Source organism: Condylura cristata, unplaced genomic scaffold (genome assembly GCF_000260355.1).
Source record: "Condylura cristata isolate star-nosed mole 26May11 unplaced genomic scaffold, ConCri1.0 scaffold00022, whole genome shotgun sequence".
NCBI classification, from domain to species: Eukaryota; Metazoa; Chordata; class Mammalia; order Eulipotyphla; family Talpidae; genus Condylura; species Condylura cristata.
Window position 1 is genome coordinate 9,677,052 of NW_004567123.1, and position 24,079 is coordinate 9,701,130.

The 24,079-nt window shown below is 34.2% G+C and overlaps 1 protein-coding gene across 4 annotated transcripts in view; it reads left to right on the forward strand.

Moving 5' to 3' along the window:
• The window catches only part of TASP1 (taspase, threonine aspartase, 1), a 199,315-nt gene that overhangs the window by 75,280 nt on the left and 99,956 nt on the right, over positions 1-24,079 (forward strand). For 3 of the 4 annotated variants that reach the window (XM_004687161.1, XM_012728473.1, XM_012728472.1), the window contains exons 9-10: positions 12,091-12,210; positions 16,541-16,619. In XM_004687161.1, coding sequence (XP_004687218.1) covers positions 12,091-12,210; positions 16,541-16,619 — 199 coding nt within the window. The remainder of the gene's footprint in view (positions 1-12,090; positions 12,211-16,540; positions 16,620-24,079) is intronic. The other variant, XR_001145711.1, reaches the window with a different exon arrangement.

Below are 24,079 nucleotides of genomic sequence, written 5' to 3' on the forward strand. Positions count from 1 at the left end.
CGCCATGTGGTCACCTCCGGGGCAGGCGGGAATCGAACTCATGCGGAAGCGGCTTTTAGATTCTCAGTGCTGTGCTTTAACCCGCTGCACCACCAGGGAGGGCCCGTATCGTCAATTTTTAATACATATTTGTTCTTGAAAAAAATGTTCCTTACTATTATTGGGAAAGCAATTCTATGTCCATCTGACCAAGTTTAAATAAACTATTTTTCTTTTCTATTTCTTATTGGCAATTGAGAGAAGTGTACTACATTATGAGTTGTGGTTTATTTTCTCCTTGTTGCCTTTTTTTTTTTTTTGCTTACATTTCAATTTATTCTTTTTAAATGCATACAAATTTAGAATTACTGCCTTTCCTTGTTTTACTTAATCTTCATTATATATCACTTTGAGATCATATGGATACTTTTTTTTCTTGTAATTTATTTTGCTTGATGTTAATATATTGATAGTTACATGGCTTGGTATGTCTCTTTTGATCTTTTTTTACCCTGTTCTTTTACTTTCAGCTTTTCCACATCCCCATTCTTCAGCAGTATTTCTTAAATTTATCATACAGTTAGATTTAAACTATCCAATCTGATACTCTAATAACACATTGTAATTATTTTCAAAGACAATATTAGTATTGATTTACATGCAGGTTTGCCACTTTATTTGCCCACCCATTTCTTGTTTCATGCCTGCTTGTTTTCCTGGATTATAATCTTAGTCTTTCTGGGTTGTTATAACAAATATATTGGGTCACTATAAACAGCAGAAATTTTTCATAGTTCTGGAGGCTGGGAAGTCTAACATCAAAGTGTAGGCAGATTAAATGTATTATGAGAGTTCAGTTTCTAGATATATATATATATATATATATATAAGTTCATATATATGTAATTATATATATATATAATTTCTAAAACATCAGTTTCCTTTTTTTTTCCCTTTAACAACATTTGCTTTCTTTTCTCATATGCAGCCCCCATAGAATTTCCACCACAAATTCAGCTGTGCACCATCACCCTAGTCCCTTGTATTCTCACCCTTGCTTTGGTCACTTTCCCTCTCCTTCTGCATAATGTCTCTAATTTATAGTTGTCCCTTTATTGTTGTTTTGTTGTATTGTGTTTCTGTTATTATTTTCCCCTTGGTTGCTTATTTAGTTCCCTTATACTCCTGTAAGTGAAACCAACTGATATTTTTCTTTTTTCTCTTGACTTATTTCACTGAACATGATCCTTCTAGCGCCATCCATGTTGCTCTAAATGGCATTATTTTACCTTTCTAGTGGCTGAATAATATTCCATTGTGCATATACCCACATCCTCTTGATCTAGTCATGTAATTTTAGGCATTTGGGTTGTTTCCAGGTCTTATCTAATATAAATAGTGCTGCAATAAACATAAGCATGCAAGTATACTTTTGAATGAATGTTTTTGTGTCCTTTAGGTTGATTGCTAGGAGTGGAATTGCTGGGTCATTTAGTAGTTCCATATTTTGTAATCTGGGGAACCTTAACACAGCTTTCTATAGTGGTTGGACCAGTTTCATTGCACAGCAGTATAGGAGAGTTCCTTTACACCACATCTTCATCAACATTTGTTGTTACTAGTTTTTTTAATATGTGCCATTCTCACTGGTATAAGGTGGTATCTCATTGTGGTTTTGATTTGCATCTCCTTGATTATGAGTGATGTTGAACATTTTTTTTTTTAAAGATTTATTTATTCATACAGAACTGGGGTACAGGCCAGAGAAGTGGAGGGTGAGAGGATTCACCAGGGACAGAGTGGGGAGCAGAACAGGCAGATCGACGAAGTACACTGCTGAGGGGAGCAGCGGGCTGGTCAGGAGAGGTCTGCCACGCCATGTGATTGCCTCCGGGGCAGGCGGGGATCGAAATCATGCTGAAGTGGCTTTAGCTTCTTAGTGCTGTGCTTTAACCCGCTGCACCACCAGGGAGGGCCGATTTTGAACATTTTTTAATATGCCTGTTGGCCATTTGCATTTTCTCTGTGGAGAAACGTCTTTTAAGTTCTTCTCCGCATTTTTTGACTGGATTGCTTACTTTTTTGTTGAATTGTGAGAGTTCTTTGTGTATCTTTGTGATCAGCCCCTTATCAGTTGTGTGAAGTGCAATGATTTTCTTCCAGTCAGTAAGGTGTCTTTTTGTTTTGGTTAACATCTCTTTTTTTTGTATAGAAACTTTTTATTTTGATGTAATTCTAGCCACTTATTTTTCTTTCACTTTCTTTGCTTTAGGGGATGAGTCTTAAAGATGTTGCTGAGATGTCTGTTATGTGGTATTTTACCTATATTTTCTTCTATGCATTTTATGGTTTCAGGCCTTATGTTCAATTCTTTTATCCATTTTGTGTCGATTTTTGAGTATGGTGTTAGTTTCATTCTTTTACTTATGGTGGTTCAGTTTTTCCAGCACCATTTATTGAACAGACTGTCCTTGTTTCATTGCATATTTTTGCTCCTTTGTTAAAGATTAGTTGTCCAGATATGTGTGGCTTTATTTCTGGGTTTTTTGTTCAGTTCCATTGACCTGTGTTAGACATCCAACTTTTTACTGTAACCCTACATGATTGGAAGGCAAGGGAAGTTTTCTTGGGCCTCTTTTGTAATGGCATTAATCCCATTTGCGAGGGTTCCACTTTCACCATGTAATCATCTTCCAAGGTCCTAACTCCTAGTTATACCATGTTGGGGATTAGAATTACAACTCGTGAATTTTGATAGGGCATACACATTTAGAAATTTTCAGTTATTTTCCTCCTTCTTGAAGTATGTCATCAACCATTTTATTCATTCATTCATTCATTCAACAAATACTTATGGAATTCCTAAGAGACGTCAAGTGCTTTTCTGGGTGCTTGGCATATGATAGTGTATCCTTTGTATCCTTTGTGGAGCTTCCTTTCTTGTGGGGGCACTTAGTAATTTAAATAATGTGAAAATAATTATTTAATAATAATATTCATGAGTAGATGATAAGGATGCTGTAGAAGGAGACCAAGTTGCAGTGTTAAATCCTATGGTTCTTCGGGATATCAATAGGTGCAGATCTCTTAGTGGTAAACTGTTAATTACTTACCTATGTATGTGTGACTATTTCACTTTTGTTTCTGAAAGGTAGTTCTGTTGTGTCCTCATTTAGTAGTTTCTATTTACTTTTCTCTGAGTACCTTGAAAGTAACATACCATTGTCTTCTGGCTCTCTTTGGGCTTCTAGGAATTCTGTTATTCCTTTGTGCATTATCTTTCCTTTCTACCCAATTAATTCCTTTTTCCTCAGAGTTTCTGGAGATCTGGATTCTTTTTATCAGCTAGGGGAAATTTAAGTAATTTTCCCTTTATTCTTTCTTTCTTTTTTTTTTTTTTTTGGACATTAGACTTTCATCCATATCTTTACCATCTCTTTCACATTTTCTCCTTCTCTGCTTAGAATTACAATCTAACATATATTAAATATTACATAAAAGCTTTTTACTATTAAGAAAATAATACATAATTTTGTTCATGACTTGATATTTTAAATTCTTTATTGTTTACTTTGACATCAATACATTAGCTGTTGATTTATGGTAAAATGGAGACTAAAATGCACACATCTTAAATTTTAAATATAAATTTAGGTGAACTTTACCATATGTATGCAACCATGTAACCAGCAACCTACCCTACCAATATACAAAACATTCCCATTACTTCAGAAAGTTTTTTTATACATCTTTAAAGACATCATCCCCTTTTCAAAATAATTACTTTTCTGATTTATCATAGAATAGTGTTACAAAATTTCATAAAAGTGGAACCATATATTATGCTGTTGACTGTATTCATCGTTTTTGGTTTAGTGTACATATGCAAGGTTGTATCAGTGTCACATAGATCTTTAATCCATTTCAAGTTAATTTTTGAATACAACATGAAATAATGTTCTAATTTCATTCTTTTCCACATGGCTGTCCAGTTTTTCCACAAACACCATTCCTTGAAGAGACATTTCTTTTCCTGCGTAGACTCTTGGCTACTTTATCATACGTGTGGGTTTTTTCTGGGCTCTCAATTCTAGTCTCTTCAAAATAGTGATTTTTTAAACAGAGAAAGATCATTGGTAATATACAAACTTTTCCTTGGTTTTGGATACATGTTTACATATACCCAATATACTTTGATCTCACAGTCATCCCACTGCAGGGGTTGCTTTGAGGGAAATAGATCTGGAACCAGGTCTAGGTCTTCTGTAGGGGCACAAAGATGGCAAATCCTTATGCTGACATTGATATACTATCATGGAGGCAAACGTCATCTGCTTTACTCAGGAAGCTTATGACAATTATACTATTCACAAATCTAGCAAAAGTGTATAAGTAAGGTTTGATATCTTTTCAATAAATGTGTTTTATCTTTTTCTTTTTGCTTCTAAAACATTTTTTTCACTTTTTAAAAAAAATTTTAAGTTTATTTTTACATCATTTTGTACATTTTTTTTTCTCATCTCAATTGTAATCCCCGCAGGTTTCCCATCACCAAGTCACCAGTGTGTCATCACCATAATCCTGTGCACTTCCCTCCCCACCCCCCTGTTTTTGATCCCATTCCCCACCCCACCCCCACAAAATAAATGTGTTTTATCTTTATTATTATTTTAGGATAATTTACCATATGCCATGTTCAGGCTGCACTTGTAAGTTGAGTTATTCTGTACAGAAGAAAGACCAAGTTAGTAAGATAAATAACAGAGATGGTATCTTTTGGCAGATTTCAAAGTTAGTATAATTTTCTGGTGGGAAGTACTTAAACTTTATTTAAAGGGATTTATTCTTCCTGAAGTAGTTTACATGTTTTTAACTTAATTATTTCAATTGCTGTGTAATAGCCATCTCCAACTTGAAGCAGAGTGAAATTAAAACTTTTGTTATTAAACCTAACAGTGATTACTAGTTTATTGGTTATTTGAGTATCTTTCATTTCAATATTTTATAGAATACATGACATCTGTGTATGTATGTATATATACACATATGCACATTTTTTCTGAGGATAATTGTAGTTTATACAGTTGACTTTTATTCACAGTTTTATTAAAAAGTAATTCAAATAACATGTTTCATCAAGGACAGTAGGTACACATGTATCTGTGTGGTATGTGTATTTTTTAGGTATTTATGGAGTGTAAGAATATAATAGTAGCTTTATGTAGTATATTGTGTGTTTTTTAAACTTTCTAAGATTTCATTTCTGTACAAATGAGCTCTGTGAAATTATTATGGTTAAATACCAATGTTTGTCTTTCACTCAATTTATCTGTACTTCATAAAAATGCTTAAATATTACTTCATCCTTAAATTTGCTTTATAGCATGTGAAATATATGAACGGATTGTTGAATGTTTATGAAGTAATTCTGATTTTTGCAGGTGTTACAAACCCTTAGGAATATTTAACTTAAGTTGGAACAAGATCCTCTATTTTTTGCCTGAGTTTTTATTTTTTAAAACCAAGTTCCAATAAATCCATCTATGTGTCATTTTCTTTTATCATTCTACAGTAGTTTGGTTAAGTGTAAGTTCTTGTGATTCATGATAACCAGATTGAAATGTTAAAGTGCTTATTTTATAGATAATACATCATTGTATGTATGTTATTTATCCCTTCATAAAATGTAAAGTGTTTGGATGGGATGAGCAGTTGCAGTTTATAAAAGAGCTAATCAAGAATCCCCTTTCTTGAGTTTGTTGTTATGGAGTCAAGCTATTTTACTTCTCTAAGAGTTGTCTATTACTAGTAGAACTGTATAAGAGCAATATTTTAAAACACCTTGTAGCATATTATTGATAGCATGCTGCCAATTGATAGTTAAATAAGATAGAAGTTAAGTCTAAGAACAGACAGTATTATTAAGTGGCTTAAGTTTCTCCTTCAGCAAGATGTGCCTACAAAATTAACCTCCTTGGAATGACTAAAGTAGACATTTGACTCATAATGACCCTATGTAAATTAGTGTTTGTGGACTAGAATTTTCAGCATTGGTAGTATTGGGAGATAGTCAGATGTAGTGTTTTTATAAAAACAAAAACAAAAAGCCCACTATTCATTGGATACACTCCACCCTCTCTCCAACCCCCATCCTTTTTCCTTCTGGTAACCTCTATTAGTAATCAAAGTTCACTGGTTTATTTGTGTGTGTGTGTGTGTGTGTGTGTGTGTGTTTTCTGCTTTGTTTCCTTACATTCTACATAAAAAGGAAATAATCTGATATTTGTCTTTTTCCTTCTGACTTGTTTTGCTTGCATAGTTTCTTTGAATTCTTTCATTTTGCTGAAGATGAAAAATTTCATCTTTATTTATAGTTGCTTCCAGTATGTATCTATGGCACGTTTTCTTTATCCAGTGAGCTATCAATGGACACTTGTTTTCACTTCTGTTCTTTACACTGACAAGAACATTTATTTTTACTAGTCTTGATGCTAGTTGTTTTCACAGCTATAAAATGATATCCCATTATAGTTTTTATTTTCATTTTCCTAATAGTGATGGTGAATATTTTTTTCATATGTCTGTTGGTCAGTAGATTCTCTTTAGGGAAGTATCACATCTTTTGATTTTTTGTTTTGTTGTTGTTGTTGATTTGTATGAGTTCTTTATATACCTTGGATATTAATCCCTTATTGGCTATATGGAATGCAAACATCTTCCATCTGAATAGGCTCTCTTTTTCATTCTGAAGGTATTTCCATTCACTGTGTGAAAGTGTTTGAATTTGATATTGTCCCCTTTGTTTACTTTTGTTTTCATTTTCCTTGCCATTGGGGTCAAATTTTCAATGACATCTACAATAGTGATATCATGGAATGAATCACCTATGTTTTCTTCTGTGTGTTTTATGATTTTGGGTCTTAAATAGATGTTTTTAACCCATTTTTTCTTTTTTTAGTGTGTGTATATGAATGTAGCAGATGAATCAGTGTTATTCTTTTTGCAAGTAGCTGTACAGTTTCCCAGCTCTATTTTTAAAATATTTTATTTACATATTTTTACATCTTTGTTGATTTTTGTACAATGTTTGATTTCTCCTCTCAGGTGTTTTCCCCATAAAATTACCACCACCAAGACACCTGTGAACCACCATCATAGACTCTGTGCTCTTTCCTTCATTGTGATCCCTCTCCTTCCCCCTCCACTGATTAATGTCTCCAACTTATAGTTTGCCTCTTAGTTTTGTCTTTGTAGCCCCTGACCCCCTTGTATGGTTTCCCTGTGTTTCTCCTATAAGTGAAACCATCCAATATTTTTCTTTTTTTCCTTCTGACTTATTTCACTGAGCATAATTCCTTCAGCATCATCCATGTTGCTGCAAGTGGCATAAGTTAATTTCTTGTCAGTACCATTTATTGAAGAGATTTTCATTTCTCCATTGTATTTCATGGTTCTTTTGTCATAGATCAAATAATGACATAGTATGTGGGTTTGCTTCTGGGCTCTTAATACTGTTCCATTGATCTGTGTTTCTACTTTTATTTCAGTACCATTGTTTTAATTACTGTCACCTTGTAAATACAGTTTCAAGTCAGGTAATGTAATGTCTCCATTTTTCTTCTTTTTTCTCATGATGGCTTCAGCTATTTGGAGTCTTCTGTGGTTCCATATAAATTTTGTTCTATGTCCTTAAAAATATCATTAGAATTTTGTTAGGAATTGCATTGAATTTGTGTCTTTATGTAAACTGATCACTTTAACCACACTAATTAGTCCCATCTATGAATGTGGATTATTTTTTCATCTTTTTGTGTCTTCTGTATCTTTGCAATGTCTTACAGATTTTTTATTTTACAAGTCTTTTACTTTCTTTATTAAATTCATAGCTATTTATTTACTTACTTTTTAAAGATTCATTTAATTGTGGATACAGAACTTGGGTACAGGCCAGAGGCCCAGGGGCGGCGAGAGGCTTCACCAGAGACAGATTGGGGAGCAGAACAGGCAGATCTAAGAAGTACACTGCTGAGGGGGGCAGTGGGCGGGTCAGGAGAGGTCTACCACACCATGTGGTCACCTCTGGGGCAGGCTGGAATCGAACTCACGCAGAAGTGGCTTTAGCTTCTTAGTGCTGTGCTTTAACCCGCTGTGCCACCAAGGAGGGTCCTATATATTTATTTTTTATGTGACTGTGAGTCAAATTGTTTTCCATAGTTTATTTTTCTTATTCATTTTTTTGGTATATAGGAATACTAGAAATTTTTTGAAATTGATTTTGTAGATTCCCACTTTACTGTTATCATTTATTTTTTTCTTACAGTTTCTTAAGTGGAGTCTTTAAGTTTTCTACATGTATTATGTCATTTGCAAATAGTTTTAGTCCTACTAATTAACTTTTCTAGTCTGGATTCACTTTATTTCTTATTGTTTTTGCTAAGACTGTGAATACTAAATTTAGTAGAGCTGATGAGAGTGGACAATCTTGTTTTGTTTTTGATCTTAAAGATAAAATTTCCTCTGGTGGGTATGGTACTCTGTGGGTTTGGAATATATTACTCTACTATGTTGAGGTATGTTCCTTGCCTCCCTTTTTTATTAAGAATTTTTATCATAAGTGAATGCTGAATATTGTCAGTTGCTTGCTCTGCATCTATTGATATAATCATATGATTTTTATCTTTTTGTGGTAGTATATTACATTTATTGATTGGTCTATGGTGAACTATTACTGTGTTCCTTGAGTAAATCCCACTTGTTCATGGTGTATCGTCCTTTTAATGTATTGTTTTATTTGGTACAGAATTGTTTCACCTATGTTCATTAAAGATTCTGGGCTATAACTTTTATTTATTTAATTGTTTTGATGTCTATTTGATTTTGGTGTCAGGGTAATATTGGTGTCATCACTTTGTGTTTGGAAAATTATTTCTTCAAGTTTGTGGAAGAGGTTGAGAAATATAGGCATTAGTCCTTTTTGAAGTCTCAGTAGATTTTACTAGGGAGGCCATTTGGTTTTGGACTTTTGTTTTTTTGGAGATTATTGATTAATATTTTGATGTTCATACTTGTTATTAATTCAAGTTTTCTAGTTCTTTCAGGTTTAATTTTGGTAGACTATTTCTTGGTTGTCATAACTGTTGGCATTGATAACAGTCTTTTATCACCTCCTGTATTTCTACATTTTTTAATAATTTCCCCCTTTAATTTCTGATACTATTTATTATTTTCTGTCTTTATTTTTTTGATTTCTTGATTTCACTGCTATTTTGTATTTTTTATTTCTCTTTTATTTATATACACTTCAATTTTTATTATTTCCTTCCTTCTGCTAAATTTTTATTGCATTATTCTTTTTCAATTTCCTTTGATGCTACTTGAGATTTTTTCCTTGTTTCCTTAATAGGTTGTATTGTTATTAATATTCTCTTTACTACTACACTTGCTGTATCCATAGGTACTGATAACTTGTGTCATTTTTGTCTTCAGGTATTTTTTTGAATTTTTGCTTCAATTTCCTCATTGACTCAATAGTTATCAAATGCATTATTTAATGTCTACATGTTTGAAGTTTATCCTTTCTTTATAGTATTCCATTGTGTATATCACACCTTCCTGAGGTTTATCTTTTCTTTATAGTATTCCATTGTGTATTTATATCATACCTTCCTGATCCACTCATCTTTTTGGGGCCACTTTTGCTGTTTCCATAACTTGGCTTTTGTAAATAGTGCTGCAATGAAATTAGGAATGTATATGTCCCTCCAAATTAATGTTTTGGTATTCTTCAGGTTTATACCTGTAGTGAAATTGTTTGGTAGTCATTGGTAGATTTAGTTTCAATCTTTTGAGAAATCTTTATACACTTCTTTCATCGGAGCTTGACCAGTCTACATTCCCACCAAGAGTATATGAGAGTTCCCTTTTCTCATTTCTTCACCAACACTTCATGGTCATTTTCACATGCAGCACTCTCATAGATGTAAGGTGATAACTTGTTGTGATTTTGATTTGCATTTCTCTGATGATAAGTGATGAACATTTTTTCTTATGCCTATTGGCTATCTCTCTGTTTTGTTTGTGCCTACCTAGTACTTCTGCTTTTTTTTTTTTTTTGATGGTGCTATTTGTTTTCTTTTCATTGAGTTGTATGAATCCTCTGTAGATTGTAGATATTAGCCTCTTGTCAGAGGCTAATTAATAAGGTATTTTCTCCCATTCCATAGGATATCATTTTGTTTTAGATCAAGTTTCTTTTGCTGTGCAGTCTTTTTAGTAGCTGTAGTTGTCTACATTATCTTTTTTTTTTCCTATTAGAACGAAATCCACAAAGACATCACTGAAACCAATATCATGGAGTGTTTTTTCTATATTTTCTTTTATGTATTTTATGGTTTCCAGGCTTATATCCAAGTAATTTGACCATTTAAATTTGTGTTTGTTGTGAGATAATGATCTAGATTATCCCAGTTGTTCAGTTTTCCCAACACCATTTATTAGACAGATTACCTTTTCTCCATTGTTTATTATTATCGTTAATAATAATAATAATAATAATAATGCTATTATCGATATATTAATAGATGCCAAGAAAGCATTTGATAAAACTCAATAACCATTTATAGTAAAAGCCCTAAATTAATGGGATAGATGGGACATACCTCAGCATAATAAAGACCATACATGATAAATGAAGAGTTAACATAATTCTCAGTGTGAAAATCTGAAAACTTTTCTACTAAATTGGTAGAAGAAAATGATGTCCACTTTCAGCACTACTACTTAACATGGCATAAAAGGAATCCAAATTGGGAAAGAAGTAAAGCTGAGTTTACAATTCAGATTAGGAAACTAACCTTGAAAGTCAGGCAACCTGCCATCTGCAGTGTTCTAGCATATGGCCATTCGACTGCATTGGCTAGACATCCTCAGTTGTGGGTAAAGGGATTTAGTGTGGTATTTCAAAAACTTCTTATACAGGATTCTGCAGTAGAAGTGAAATGTTGCTCAGTACTCTGGGCAGTCAACCACATAGGAGGATGAATTGGTCTTGTTGTATATGGAGTTGTGCATACTTAGGGGTGGGAATGTTGGGGCATAGTTTAGAGACCAGTGTCCTAGTATAAGACCACTAACATAGCTGTTATTAATCTAAAAACCTGCAGTTGTCCCTCTTTCTAATACATAAATATATATTTTTCCATGAAACTTTCCCTACCGCCTTTAACGTTCATTTTTTACCCAGTGCTATAAAATTTGTCCTGCACTTTTAGTGACCAAGAAATCTTCAAAGTAGGTGGCTGCAATTGCTTCTAGTCACAAAATATTAAATGCATGAAGTGTGTGGAACCTGGGATGAGACATAGAAATGCAGTGATACCTCCTAGGAATAGACAGTTTTCTGCCATAAAGTTTCCTAATGTATTAGTAAAGCAGAGAAGGGAGCTAGCCAGAAAGTTTCATACTAACAAGGAATTATAAAAGAAAATTAATGCATAGTATGCAAGACTACAAGCTCCATTCTCCTTTATTGTGTTGAATATACTAATTATGTTATAAATAAGTGTATACTATTTTATTTATTTTTATTTGCTTTTTTTTTTTAACAACATTCTTCTTTTTTTGTACAATGTATACTTTTTCATCTTGGTTGCCACCTTTGTGGACTTCCCACCACCAATTTACCCTTTTTTAAAAAATACTAGTAATGGTACTTACTGGTTCACTTATGCAAAAATCTTTTTCTCTACAAATTCTCAATCATGAATTTGATTCTTGAGAGTTTGGAGGCACTGTGAAAATATACTGTAATTTATTTTAAAAAGCTTTTTTCCCTCCTTTAGAAAGACCTTTAGACTTAGACTTATTATTAGAGTAAAGCAATAAGGCATTTTTTCTTCATGAGTTTTCAATAGAAAATATATTTTGACATGAACTGCATTTAAGTTGCAACTTGATAATGGATAATTTTGGGAGATTGGTGAATGTTCCACATAAATTAGCTCAGATTTTGTTATGTCCTGCATGTACTGAAAAGTGCTATGTGGTCATAGTAAATTGTCACATTACAACTGTGCTTACTTAGTGAATGCTTTTGCTACTTTTGTTCTACAGGAGAATGACTCAGGCACTTTGGATACTGTGGGCGCTGTGGTTGTGGATCACGAAGGGAATGTTGCTGCTGCTGTCTCTAGTGGAGGCTTGGCTTTGAAACATCCAGGGAGAGTTGGGCAGGTAAATAACTGCAGAGTTTTTAAACTATTGTTCAAGCTTAAACAATAATTCCTACCTCAGAATTTTTTGAAGTGATAGATTTTTTTTTCTTCAAAAAAAATATCATTAATTTTTAATGTTTGTATAGTATATTTCATCTCTCAAATACATTTATAAGATTCTTTGTAGTAATAGGGTACTTTCTGATCTTTACAATTGATAATACTACATTTACTATTTTCAACAGATTGGGTACTAGCCTATATACATATAGTAGGCATTGAAAAACTACAAATTTTGTAGATGGTGAAATAACAGTGAAATATATGTTGATTTTCTTTCTTTTTTTTCTCTTTGTAAATGTCACTTTCTTCAGGAACAAGTAGTACCCAACTATATTGTGATTTGCTTGGTAGGTGGGAAAGTGGTGTTAGTTGCATTTTGTATTTTGTTGTTTGAGGCATAAATTTGACTTTAAAAATCTCTCACCTGATTAAGCGAGAAATTAAGCATTTTAGCTATTTTATAGACTACCAGTATTTTATATCACCAATGCATGATGCCACTCAAGAACTATCGATATAAAAAGATTCTAATTTATGTGTAATGTTCTAAGTTCACCCATCTCCAACCTTTAGTTCTGAGAGTAAAATTCAGTAATCCTATTGATCCAGCAAGCTTTCTGTGTATTAACTGATTTGGCTTGTTACCTATGGGCTTTATAAATATTTGTTGCATGAGGGTGAATTGCACATCCTCATGGAGAGGTTTGTCAGAGAAGTTGCAAAGGGTGTATTTAAAGCTCAGTTTTTGTATTTTGTGTTATATTGGCATGCTCTTTTCCTTGGCACACTCTCAAATTTGAAGAAGAGTAAGAGTCACAGTTGCTTTGTACATAGTGGAAACAAATACTAAGAATGGGGTTATCTGATTTATGGAGGGTATCTTTGCAAAGTCCCACGTCATGTTTCCTAATTTGCCCTTTATTATAGAAAACCACTTATAGTTCTGTCAGTAGAGGGGAAGAGAAACATGGTTAATTTTATGCTACTCTTTGCCTTCTATACAAAGGGTTTATGGGGACTGATTACTCAACATGTGAACAAACTTTAATTCATTATAGAAAGTCTTTGTCTACTCATGATATTTTTCCACAGTAGAAAAACCTATGTATTTTTCAAGTTTGGAATAAGAAAACCAAGCTTGTTATATTAGATTTGAATGTCTTGGTGGGGAAGAAGAGAGAAAAAGCCAACAGAGTAACCTCCATTACTTTGCTTTTCCTACTACTTCTTCATTGTTTTTTGTTTATTTTGGTCAGCAAAATAGCAATAACAAGGATTCTTTTGAACTATGTTAGTAGGATATTATATCGAACAATCTTGAAGCCATTCTGCCACTGCACATGGAGCTGTCTTGGAAGTAAACAACACTTCTGTAAAGTGGACATGTCAGTTTGCTTGGCTAGTTTATGATAGGCATTTAAATTGCTAATTGTAGTTCCTTATAGCAGATATAGCTAGCATTCTTTTGTTTCATGCAGAATGCATGTTCATTTATACCATCCTCCAACATAGAGTTTGTAAGAGCTGAAAAACCAGGGAAAGGGTGTTGAGGAGAGGAATAAAGGTACTTGTAAAACATGCAGCCACTTACTTGGGTGATATTGCTTCAATAGAGGAGATGTAATAAATCCAGAAATTCACATATATCAGATGAGAGGTAAAGAACTGTTCTTGACAATCAAGACTGAAAGAAATAAAATATACAAGAAAATTATATTTTTTAAAAATAAAGTAATTATTTAAAAAATGTGCTGAAATTGGATACTTTTCAATACATTTTAAATGCACAAATGAACTATTTAAAAATTTTAGCATAGTACCCTGCTCTAGATATATGATACCAGTTCACATGGTGAAATAGCAATTTAAATTAGAACTAATTTACTTCTTTTGCTTACCATAATAATTGGAATTTACAACTGAGACATAAGAAAGGAATTATTATATTCCACTACTCCCACAGCTTTCAATATACACACACAAATAGGCAGTTGAGTTTTGTGGTTAAGAGCGTGAACGTTGGATTTAGGAAAACCTTTATTCTAATCCCATCTACCCACTTAGCCAGTGTTGTAACAATAAACAAGTTATTCAATGTCTTTAAGTTCTACTTTCCACAATTGTTAAGTGGGTATAAATAGCTACAAAATTCTAAAAGATTAAATGACAAAAAAACATTTAAATTGCTTATAGTTCCTTGTAACAGTTGCAGTTCGTATTCTCTTGCTATGAGCTGTAGGCACATCATTTTCATGACCTACAAGTGAACTTTTTAAAAACCTGGGTTTGATACTTTTTCTACTCTCCTTTTATAAAAGAGGAAATTAAGACCCTAAGAATGTTCGATAATAGTAATAATAACAAAATTTTCATTTATATAATCGTTTTGTTGCATCATAATAACTTTAATAACATTTAAATAAAACTCTACCACCAAAAATAAGTGAGCTGTTTGCTTCTGGTTTTTTTTTTTTTTAATAAAGATTTATTTATGGGTACAGAACTGGGGAACAGGCCAAAGTGCAGGGGCGGTGAGAGGCTTCACCAGAGACAGAGTGGAGAGCAGAGCAGGCAAATTGAGAAAGTACACTGCTGAGGGGAGCAGCGGGCTGATTAGGGGAGGTCTGCCATGCCATGTGGTCACCTCCTGGGGCGGGGATTGAACTCATGCTGAAGTGGCTTTAGCATCGTAGTGCTGTTCTTTAACCCACTGAGCCACCAGGGAAGGTCCTGTTTGTTTCTGTTTTTAAAGACCTGCTTAAGGTTGTTATGTCTTATCTCAAGAAGTGGATAAAAGTATATGATTCTTTCTTTTCTTTTACCTATCATTATCTTAGCCCAATGAATTTCAGAAAGCTAAGAAGGAAGAGAACTATGTCATAAGACTGAGGAGAGGTAACATAAAGGAAACTTACTTGAAGAGAAGAAACAAGAGTAAAAATTAATGATTTTTTACCTCCTGATGATCTCCACTGGGATGTTAGGAAGTATTGTTGTGGTCTTACTATTTTTCAGGTAACAATAACTATAGGGAATGGAAAGGACAATAATCCAGGGTTTTTAGTGAGTGTAGAATAGTCTCCTTGTGAAGGGATCACGTATTCTTTGAGACTTTGGTTGTCCGAGATAGTACAAGTTAAACAAATTATTTTAAAATTTGTCATTTTTCTTCTAAAATCCACATACTTAATCTCTTCTCTAGTAGTTGCAGTGCACACAGATCCAGCAGTCTTGTGTATTTTAGAAGTGTGATGTTTTCAAAGGAAATAGTAGATTTTCTGTTTTCTGCCATATTGGGATAATAGTGTTTTGTTCTTCATTATATTTTTTAAAGAAAACTGACATCAGTGATAACTGGGGCGGTGACTGTGGGTCCTGTGAACATAGGGGATTTCATCTCATACGTCCCTGCTTGTTTCCTTTATGATAGTTAAGAGTTTTTCTACTTCTTGTAAGGATTGAAAAAGTTATCATCTCCCATTATCAGATAATCACTGTAGAAAGTAAAGCGATGATTCCAGATATTCTGGATGCAATTACTGAAAGCAAAATAGGAATGAGTGTCATACTCTTTTATAAAACTATACTAGATTATTGTGTGCCTTGTTATTTCAGGCATATACATACCACCTCACAGTATGATTAGTTCTAACTGATAATTTTTGTCTTAACTCTTTGCATTTGACTGACTCTAACAGAGCGGTGACCCCTTGGTTACATAACTTGAATTCTAACTTGAATTCTTCTGTGTCACCACATGGGAGGCAAGAGAAAGACCTGTCTAGAGCATGGCAGGAGAATCATATCCACCTCAATCTCTAGCAGCCCTGATTAATTATGCTTAGTGCTGGTCTAATCCCCCTGAACACTGCACCAGTCTAGGAACCATTACTCCCGACATCCAAATTCCTCACACAATTTGATATATGCCTAATTTGATACCTACTACGTTAAATCATCCACAGTGATTTCTTGTTGGAAGATCAACTACTTACAGACCTTAGTAGGGGGAAAATGTATTAAGGAAGAAAAAAAATTATTGCTTGGTAAGACCATATGAAACTTCCTTTTGCCATTTTCTGAAAACAGGTTAGTAGAGTAACTAAAAATATAGCTTTGATAGTGTTAGAACTATTGGTTAAGTAGATATTAGATAATCTTTGATATTAGTGCCTACTTGATATACATTATTATTGTGGGACCAAGTTTTATTAGATTGCTATGATTTTTTCTTCTGTTGAAAGCTATTTTGAAATTATTATATTTATCTATTTTCTTTTTCCTAGGCTGCTCATTATGGATGTGGCTGCTGGGCTGAAAATACCGGAACATACAATCCCTATTCCACAGCTGTGAGTACCTCAGGTATTTGCTGCTTACATGACCATTTTTCATAATTTCAACCTGTAGGTCATTTAGTGATTGAAAACAATGTTTATATAAATACAAGAATGTTTTTAAACAGTGTACAGACAGGGGGTTAATACATGAAATCATTATTTGTGGGACTTTTAAGTATTGTTTTACAATTTACCACAATGTAAGTTCTTTGCTAACATTTTTGCTACAACTTTGCAGTTAACCATAACTCAAAATTATACTTTCTGTGGACCTTTTTCTTTACTGAATAGTGGTAGTGTCAAAGATAGATAACAAAGGCTATAAAAGGTATTTCAAAAACTAATAGATAATCACTTGTGTAAAATATTGACATAAATGTATTCAAAATGTTAGATTGTGACATCTCTTTGTATCTGTTTTAGAAAAGTCCTTATTTAGAAATGATTTCTCTCTCTTTGTGTCTGCCTTTCTGTATGTGTCCATGAGTTGGGAAGGGTGAATTTTATTTATTTATTGTTTATATTTCCCGAGGTAACAAATTGCTTTGTAATAATGTAGATTACTCTGAGGTGTAAGATCATGCCTCCTCAGACTCATACCACACCCATCACCAATGAACACATAATTCTCCACCATAGTCCATATCCTGCTGTCCATGGGAGGAGTAGATATTAATAGGCACAACAGTTGTTGTCTCGATCCAGATTTTCATAGGCTAATGCCATATTTTCTTGTCATCTTTTCTCTTAATGTGCTAATGTCTCTGTCAACAAAATAATATTGTTTTATCATCTCTCAACTTAGAGTTTTAGGCTTTTCTTTAGATTTTGTCAGGAGGGGGGATAACTATGGCTGGCTTTCTTTTTATAGTTAATTGATAGTTTTCCAAGTACAGTGGGCAGAAATCAATGTGGCAAGAAATTGAAAAGAGAAAAGAAAGTATAAAGTATGAAAGGGTAATAAAGATTTTCTCAGACAAGCAGAAGTTTGTTTAATTTGAGTTTCTGCAGTTTTGATTCTATTTAAAGCACTGTCAAATGGCAAGAAATTGAAAAGGGAAAAGAAAGTATAAAGTATGAAAGGGTAATAAAGATTTTCTCAGACAAGCAGAAGTTTGTTTAATTTGAGTTTCTGCAGTTTTGATTCTATTTAAAGCACTGTCAAAATTTGTAATTCAGACCTCTTATTGTGATCATTTTATATATTTAATCTCTTTAATGAAGAACTCCTGTTTTTCCTGGATCTCCTTTCTGATATGTCTGACCGTCTGGCTTTGACTGGCCTTCTTGTATCTCATTAAATATTTTTGTTATTGTTGTTTTGATTAATTGTCAGATAGTTCTCTGAGTCTTTTATACTTGTCACTGCTCTCATTTGCTTTTCCGTCTTGTGTTGAGATGCTCCTTGTGTCCTAGGCTTGTATATTGCCTTATTTATTGTGTGAGTGTGTGTGTGTGTGTGTGTGTGTGTGTGTGTATGTGTGGCTAGGGCTCTGGGACTTACCTTTGACCTCTTAGTTTACCTTAGTGTGAGGTGGAGGAAGGAATAGGGTCTATGGCTTTAATACTTGATCTTGGTTTGAGGTGAGCAGTTAGTCACCTCTGCCTCTTGTTTTGTTTCACAGTAAGCTGTATTCTATGCTTAAGTTATTTTCATTTCCTCTTCACCTCCCTGTTGTTCCTTTCTTCTGGGGATTATGATCTGTGAAGGTTGAGCCTCCCAGTGGGAAGAGCAATATCCAGATCTTCAGGCTCATACTCTGGGGATAATTTGCACTCGGCTCAAAGGCAGCACTAACTGTATAGTGGGAGCATATGTACCCATTGAATACTATGGCTGCCCACAATGGCTGCCACTGCCCTGCCCTTGCCTTAGCTACAGCTTTCTCAAGAGTGGGAAGTATGCGCAATTTGTGAGTTGACTCTAAAGTCTTCTCCCTGGTGTAGAGTTTATAATAGAGTTGAGTCTGACTCCACCTGGTTTTTCTTTGATCTCTTCCAGAGGGCATAGGGGAGAGAGCTCTCAGTGGATATGCTTCCCCAAAGGCAGGGTTTCCAATTTCCCCAGGGGGAGTATGCTGAGCTCCCACTGCCTTAGGTTAGTCCCAGTCCCACATTTGCTCCATGGAAATTCTTCCAAGGAATTTCAGTGTCCTGGGTTTCCCTTGTAGTGGCTTGGGAAGTTGGCCCCCAGCCCTGACTCACTTCCCCTAGCTGCCTTCTATTCTTTCCCCTCAGGGGTTATCAACCTTAGTTCTTGAAGTTCTTTGGGATATTCTGGAACTGTAGAGCTGATTCTAAGAGTCTGAATATTTCTATGAGCACATGTCAGTGTTTTTTTCTAGTATTTTCAAGGGGAGAGGGTGATTCCAGCCTCTTTATACAGCCATGTTGTGAGTCCATTATAGGTATTTAACATTTTCTTTGCTAACTCATCCACTAATGGACATTTAGGTTGTCTCCATATCTTGGCTATTGTGAATAATATCATAATGAATGAGTATAGATATCTTTTCAAATTCCTAATTTCAATTACTTTGGATCAATACCTGTAAGCTAAACTACCGGGACATATGATAGTCTCATTTTTTGAGGAACCTCTATATGGAGGAACCTCTATATTGGCATTATTTTACAATACCATGAACAGTGCACAAGTATTTCAGTATCTCCATATCCTCATCAATGCTTCTTGCCTCTGGTTGTATTAATAATAGCCACTTTAATAAGTATGAGGTGATATTTCCATATGGCCTTGATTTGTATTTCCCAAATGATAATGATGTTGAACAATTTTTCATGTATACTTGCCATTTGTATGTCTTTGGAGAAATGTATATTGAAGTCTTTAGCCCATTTTTTTTTTATATCTTCCTCTTTTTTTATTTTTGCTATTGAATTGTAGCAACTCTTTAAATATTTTGGATATTGTAATACCTCTTTCCAATATATGGCTTGCAAGTGCTTTTCTCCTATATGTATATTGTCTTCTTATACAAAATTAGACTGGTGGGACAGTATAAAAGTATAAAAACTGCATAGCAAAATTAATAATAAAATAAGATGCTTTAAGCTTTTTTTTTTTACTTTTATACTATTCCACCAGTCTAATTTTGTCACAATTAGTATCACAACCAAGAACAAAATACATGGATATAGATAATACTCTAAGAAAAGCCTGCCAATAAGAAAGGTTTGTTCCCCTGATAACAATGTTATGCCCCATTGCTATTTCTAGATCTTTTCCTGTATAGTGAATTTTTGGTATCAATTTTATATCATAGTATAATCTTCTTGATACACCTTAAATGACAGTTGAACTCATATATGTAGTTCCAGCGTGGCTCCTAACTCATCTAAAGGATCAATATAAGGGAACAATTTACCAGCAGAGATGGTAGTGGCAGCAACGTAGCTACAATATAGAGGAGCTGTGGGCAGATGACAGCAGTTATACTACATCTTCTGATTTCAGAAAAATTAAAGTGTGAAAAGGATACACTTTAGAATTGATAAACTGTTTTAAAAACTTTTCTTATTCTTAGCTTTTTGTGCAAATAAAGCTTTGTTTAAATTTTTAAACAGTGACATAAGTGTTTGAGGAAATTGGAAATGTGGGTCTCTTTGTGCTTTGAGAACCTGGCATATCTTAAGGTTAGTAAATGCTTCAGAGACAGATTAAAATTAAGAAATATGTATATGAGGAGACAACAACATTTCTTATAATCATCAAACTTGCTAAGTGAATTGAATTTAAGTATTCTACCCACTAAAAAGAAATTATTTAATGTAATAGATACTATATATTTAATGTAATAGATACTATATCTTTTGCTTCAGTGACCATCATTACAACAGTATATAAATGTCAAATTAACATGTTATATACCTTAAATTTACCAGTGTTATGTTAAATACTTCAGTGAAAAAAAGGAAAGAAATGGCTATGTGATTTCTCTCTTTTCTGTGAATGATACTTATCCTTTCAAAAAGATTACTTACCTTGGAATGTCTTTAGATAGCTTTTTAAAATCTTATTTATTTTTTCTGAAATCAGGATCACACATAGTTTTTCAGTTGTACATCATATGTATAATGTAAGATACATCTGTGGTCTCTGTCTGGCTATGAAAGTAAAGCAAATCCAGCATTAGAAGATCACAAGGAGGAATAAAGCAGGAGATTAAATGTTTGCACTGGTTGATCTTGTCGCTGTTCTGTTACTTGTCAGTATAGTCTTGTTTTTCTACAGAGAAATAGTGAATCCATAGTAATGTGGCAACTGACTGGAGGCCATGTGATGTAAGCTTCAGTCTCCCTCCCTTAAAGTGTCTGGCATAGAAAAAGATCCTGCCCTCTGCTGTCATATGTGCACCAGTGATTTCTGGTTTTCTAGGTTCTTTGATTTTCTAGGTCATAACTCTGGATTGACCTAGAAATCTGAGAGTAGTAAGGGAGTGAGCATTGTTTTCTAAGTGAATTTTTGATCTTAGGTGAAGGAGATCAAAAATGCAAAGAATGAGACTGACATTCCCCTTAATATTTCTCAGGCAGACTGCAATCTCTTCCTCCAAGATTGTCAGCCCCCTCTTGGTTTTTCAACCTGTGATCCACCACGTGTCTTCCTCTGCTCCTCTATGGGAAATTGATGAATTTGTGCTCTAATCATCTTTCCAGGGAACTTTGCTATGAAGTACAGGGTATCCTGCTCTCTGGGGTCCAGGAATAAGGATGAAGACAGGAAGCCATTCTTTGCTTCCTTCTTAATAATAGTCATCTACTTTAATGCTCTGTATATATCACAAGCATGTTTGGTGGTTTAATTTATTGTTTAATGTCCTAAATAAAAATGCTTTTATTCTCAGCAAACTGTATATAGGTCACTTATGGGTTCAGCCTCCTTCCTAACTCTTGACACCATTTTTTAGTAAACTTTCAATATGAAACTTCAAGGAGTTGTCTATACTTACATTCCCTTATTTTTCTTATTTCTCTCCTTCCTTTTATTTATCAGTTATACTTTCTTCTCCAACACTGTGACAAATCTACCCTTGTCAATATTACAAAATTCAACTCTTAGTCCTCTAACTAGCATTTGATAAGAGTTTTTAGGATGGCTTGGTCCCCTGGAAATAATTCGAGTACCAAACACTACTGTTTTTCTTTCTCCCTTACTGGGTCACTTTGCTGAAATTTCTCAGGGTCACTTTGCCGAAATTTCTCTTCTCCCTGAACTCTCAATGATGAACTGAACTGAGATGTCTTTGAACTTCTCCCTCTTTTAAATATACACATTCCTTTAGTATTACCATTTAGTTTAGTGGCTAAATACCATATATATGCTAACAACATCCACATTTTTACCTCCCACCTGGGTCTCCAGAACCTAATAATATCTAATAGACATCTCAAAAATATATTGTCTAAATTTGAGCTCTTGTTACTCTCTCCCAAATACCAACCCTGGCAGCCTTTATCACACAGAAAATGGCAACTGCTGACTCCCAGTGACTCAGTGACTCTTTTCTTTTATAGCTTCTGCACATCTAATTCAACAACAAATCCTGCTTACTTTCCTTTTTAAATATTTTTAAAACAGATCATCTCTGGGCCCTCCCTGGTGGCGCAGTGGGTTAAAGCACAGCACTAAGAAGCTAAAGCCACTTCAGCATGAGTTTGATCCCCGCCCCAGAGGTGATCCACATGGCCTCTCCTGACCTGCCCATGATTGCCCTCAGCAGTGTACTTCATTGATCACCTGTTACACTGCTCCCCACTCTGTCTCTGGTGAATCCTCTCACTGCACCTATGCCTCTGGCCTGTACTCCAGTTCTGTATGCATAAATAAATAAGTCTTTAAAAAAAAAATCTGATCATCTCTTAGCACCTCTACTGCTACCAATTATTCAAATTATTATTCTCATCTGGAACATTGCAGCAGGCCCTAGCTAATGCTTTGATATTTGTTCTTTTCCCCTTTATTCATTTCTCAACACAGGCATTGGTACACAAGCTTAAGTTAAATCATGTCATACCTTTTCTTCAAACTATCCACCTATTCCTCATTTTACTGAAAAGGAAAGCCAAAATTCTTATAATGGGTCTGTGAGACTTTATACCAGGTGTCTTTACCTCCTCAAACTATAACTCTTGCTTGTTTTTCTTCTTTTGCTCTTTCAGTCCAGCTACATTGGCTACTTTGCTATCCTTCATGTATGCCAGGCACACCCACAATACAGGGCCTTTGCCCGGGTTGCTTCTTTCCCTCTTAGCTCTTTACCCTTAATAGTGTGAGTCCCTGCTACCCACTTCATCTGCTACTAATTAGATGGCTCCCCTTGTCCTGGAAATTTTCCCTGACTACCAGATTTAAACATATTAATCCTCCCTCAGTCAACCCTGATTTTCCTTTCTTGTTTTACTTTTTCCATCATGTGTTTCATTATTTGATATTTCACATCTTTGAATTATTTATCATTTTCTACTTTGCTTTACCATGAGAGTCAATGAGGGTAGGGATTTTCTTCAGTTTTCTTGACTGATGTTAGTGGTGCTTATCTTTTAGAGCCCTGATGCTTGTTGAATGAGTTGATGACAATTGAATATGAGTCACCACATTGAGCTGCTGTTTTAGTTCTACTATGGCAAAATACCATAGACTGTATGACTTGAACAGCACACATTAATTTCTCAGAGTTTTAGAGATTTGGATTTCCAAGATCACAGTGGTAATAGGTGATTAATTTTATCATAAGGTCTCTTACTCTGTTTTTGCAGAAGCCGCCTTTCTACTATATCATCAAAGTTTGGTGGGGAAGAAAAGAAAGAGAAAATGAACTAGCTCTGTTTGTTCTTCCTCTTATTCTAAGAACACTAATCTCATTATAATGTAACCCCTTATGACCTTGGGTGTTAGGACTTTATTACATGAATTTGTGGGGGATATAAACTTTTCACAACAATGGAGTAGCTACGTCAGGCCTACAAGAATCAGGACTGAGAGAAGGGTGTAAAGAGAAGAGTGATGAGACTAGAGGATGCCTGAAGAACAGAGGTAAATACAGATGTGTGGAACTTAATTTGGGGGTCTTAAAGGTAGTCTCTATATGATCTTGACTAAATATTTAAATTTTCTCTTGTATATAATAGGGTCTCTTTTTAGTGAAAAGATGCTCGTACCCTAGAATATAGATGAAGAGAGATCATTCATTTTTGAGGTTGTTCTGGAGTAGTGAGCATTGATTCAGACAATGAGAGACAAAACTGTCTGAGCAGTTAAATATTTGCTGATATTTCTTCTGTGTGGGAATCAGGAACTTTATCCTATTTTCATTCCTTTATCCACCTTATTAGGCAATACTGTTTCTCACTTAAAAAGTACTTGATTCTTTGGACTATTTAGTTAATGGTGGTGAGGAAGAAACTTCATATACTTATAGATAACAGTGTAATCTACCTTTCCAAGAATTAAAATAATTATTTTGG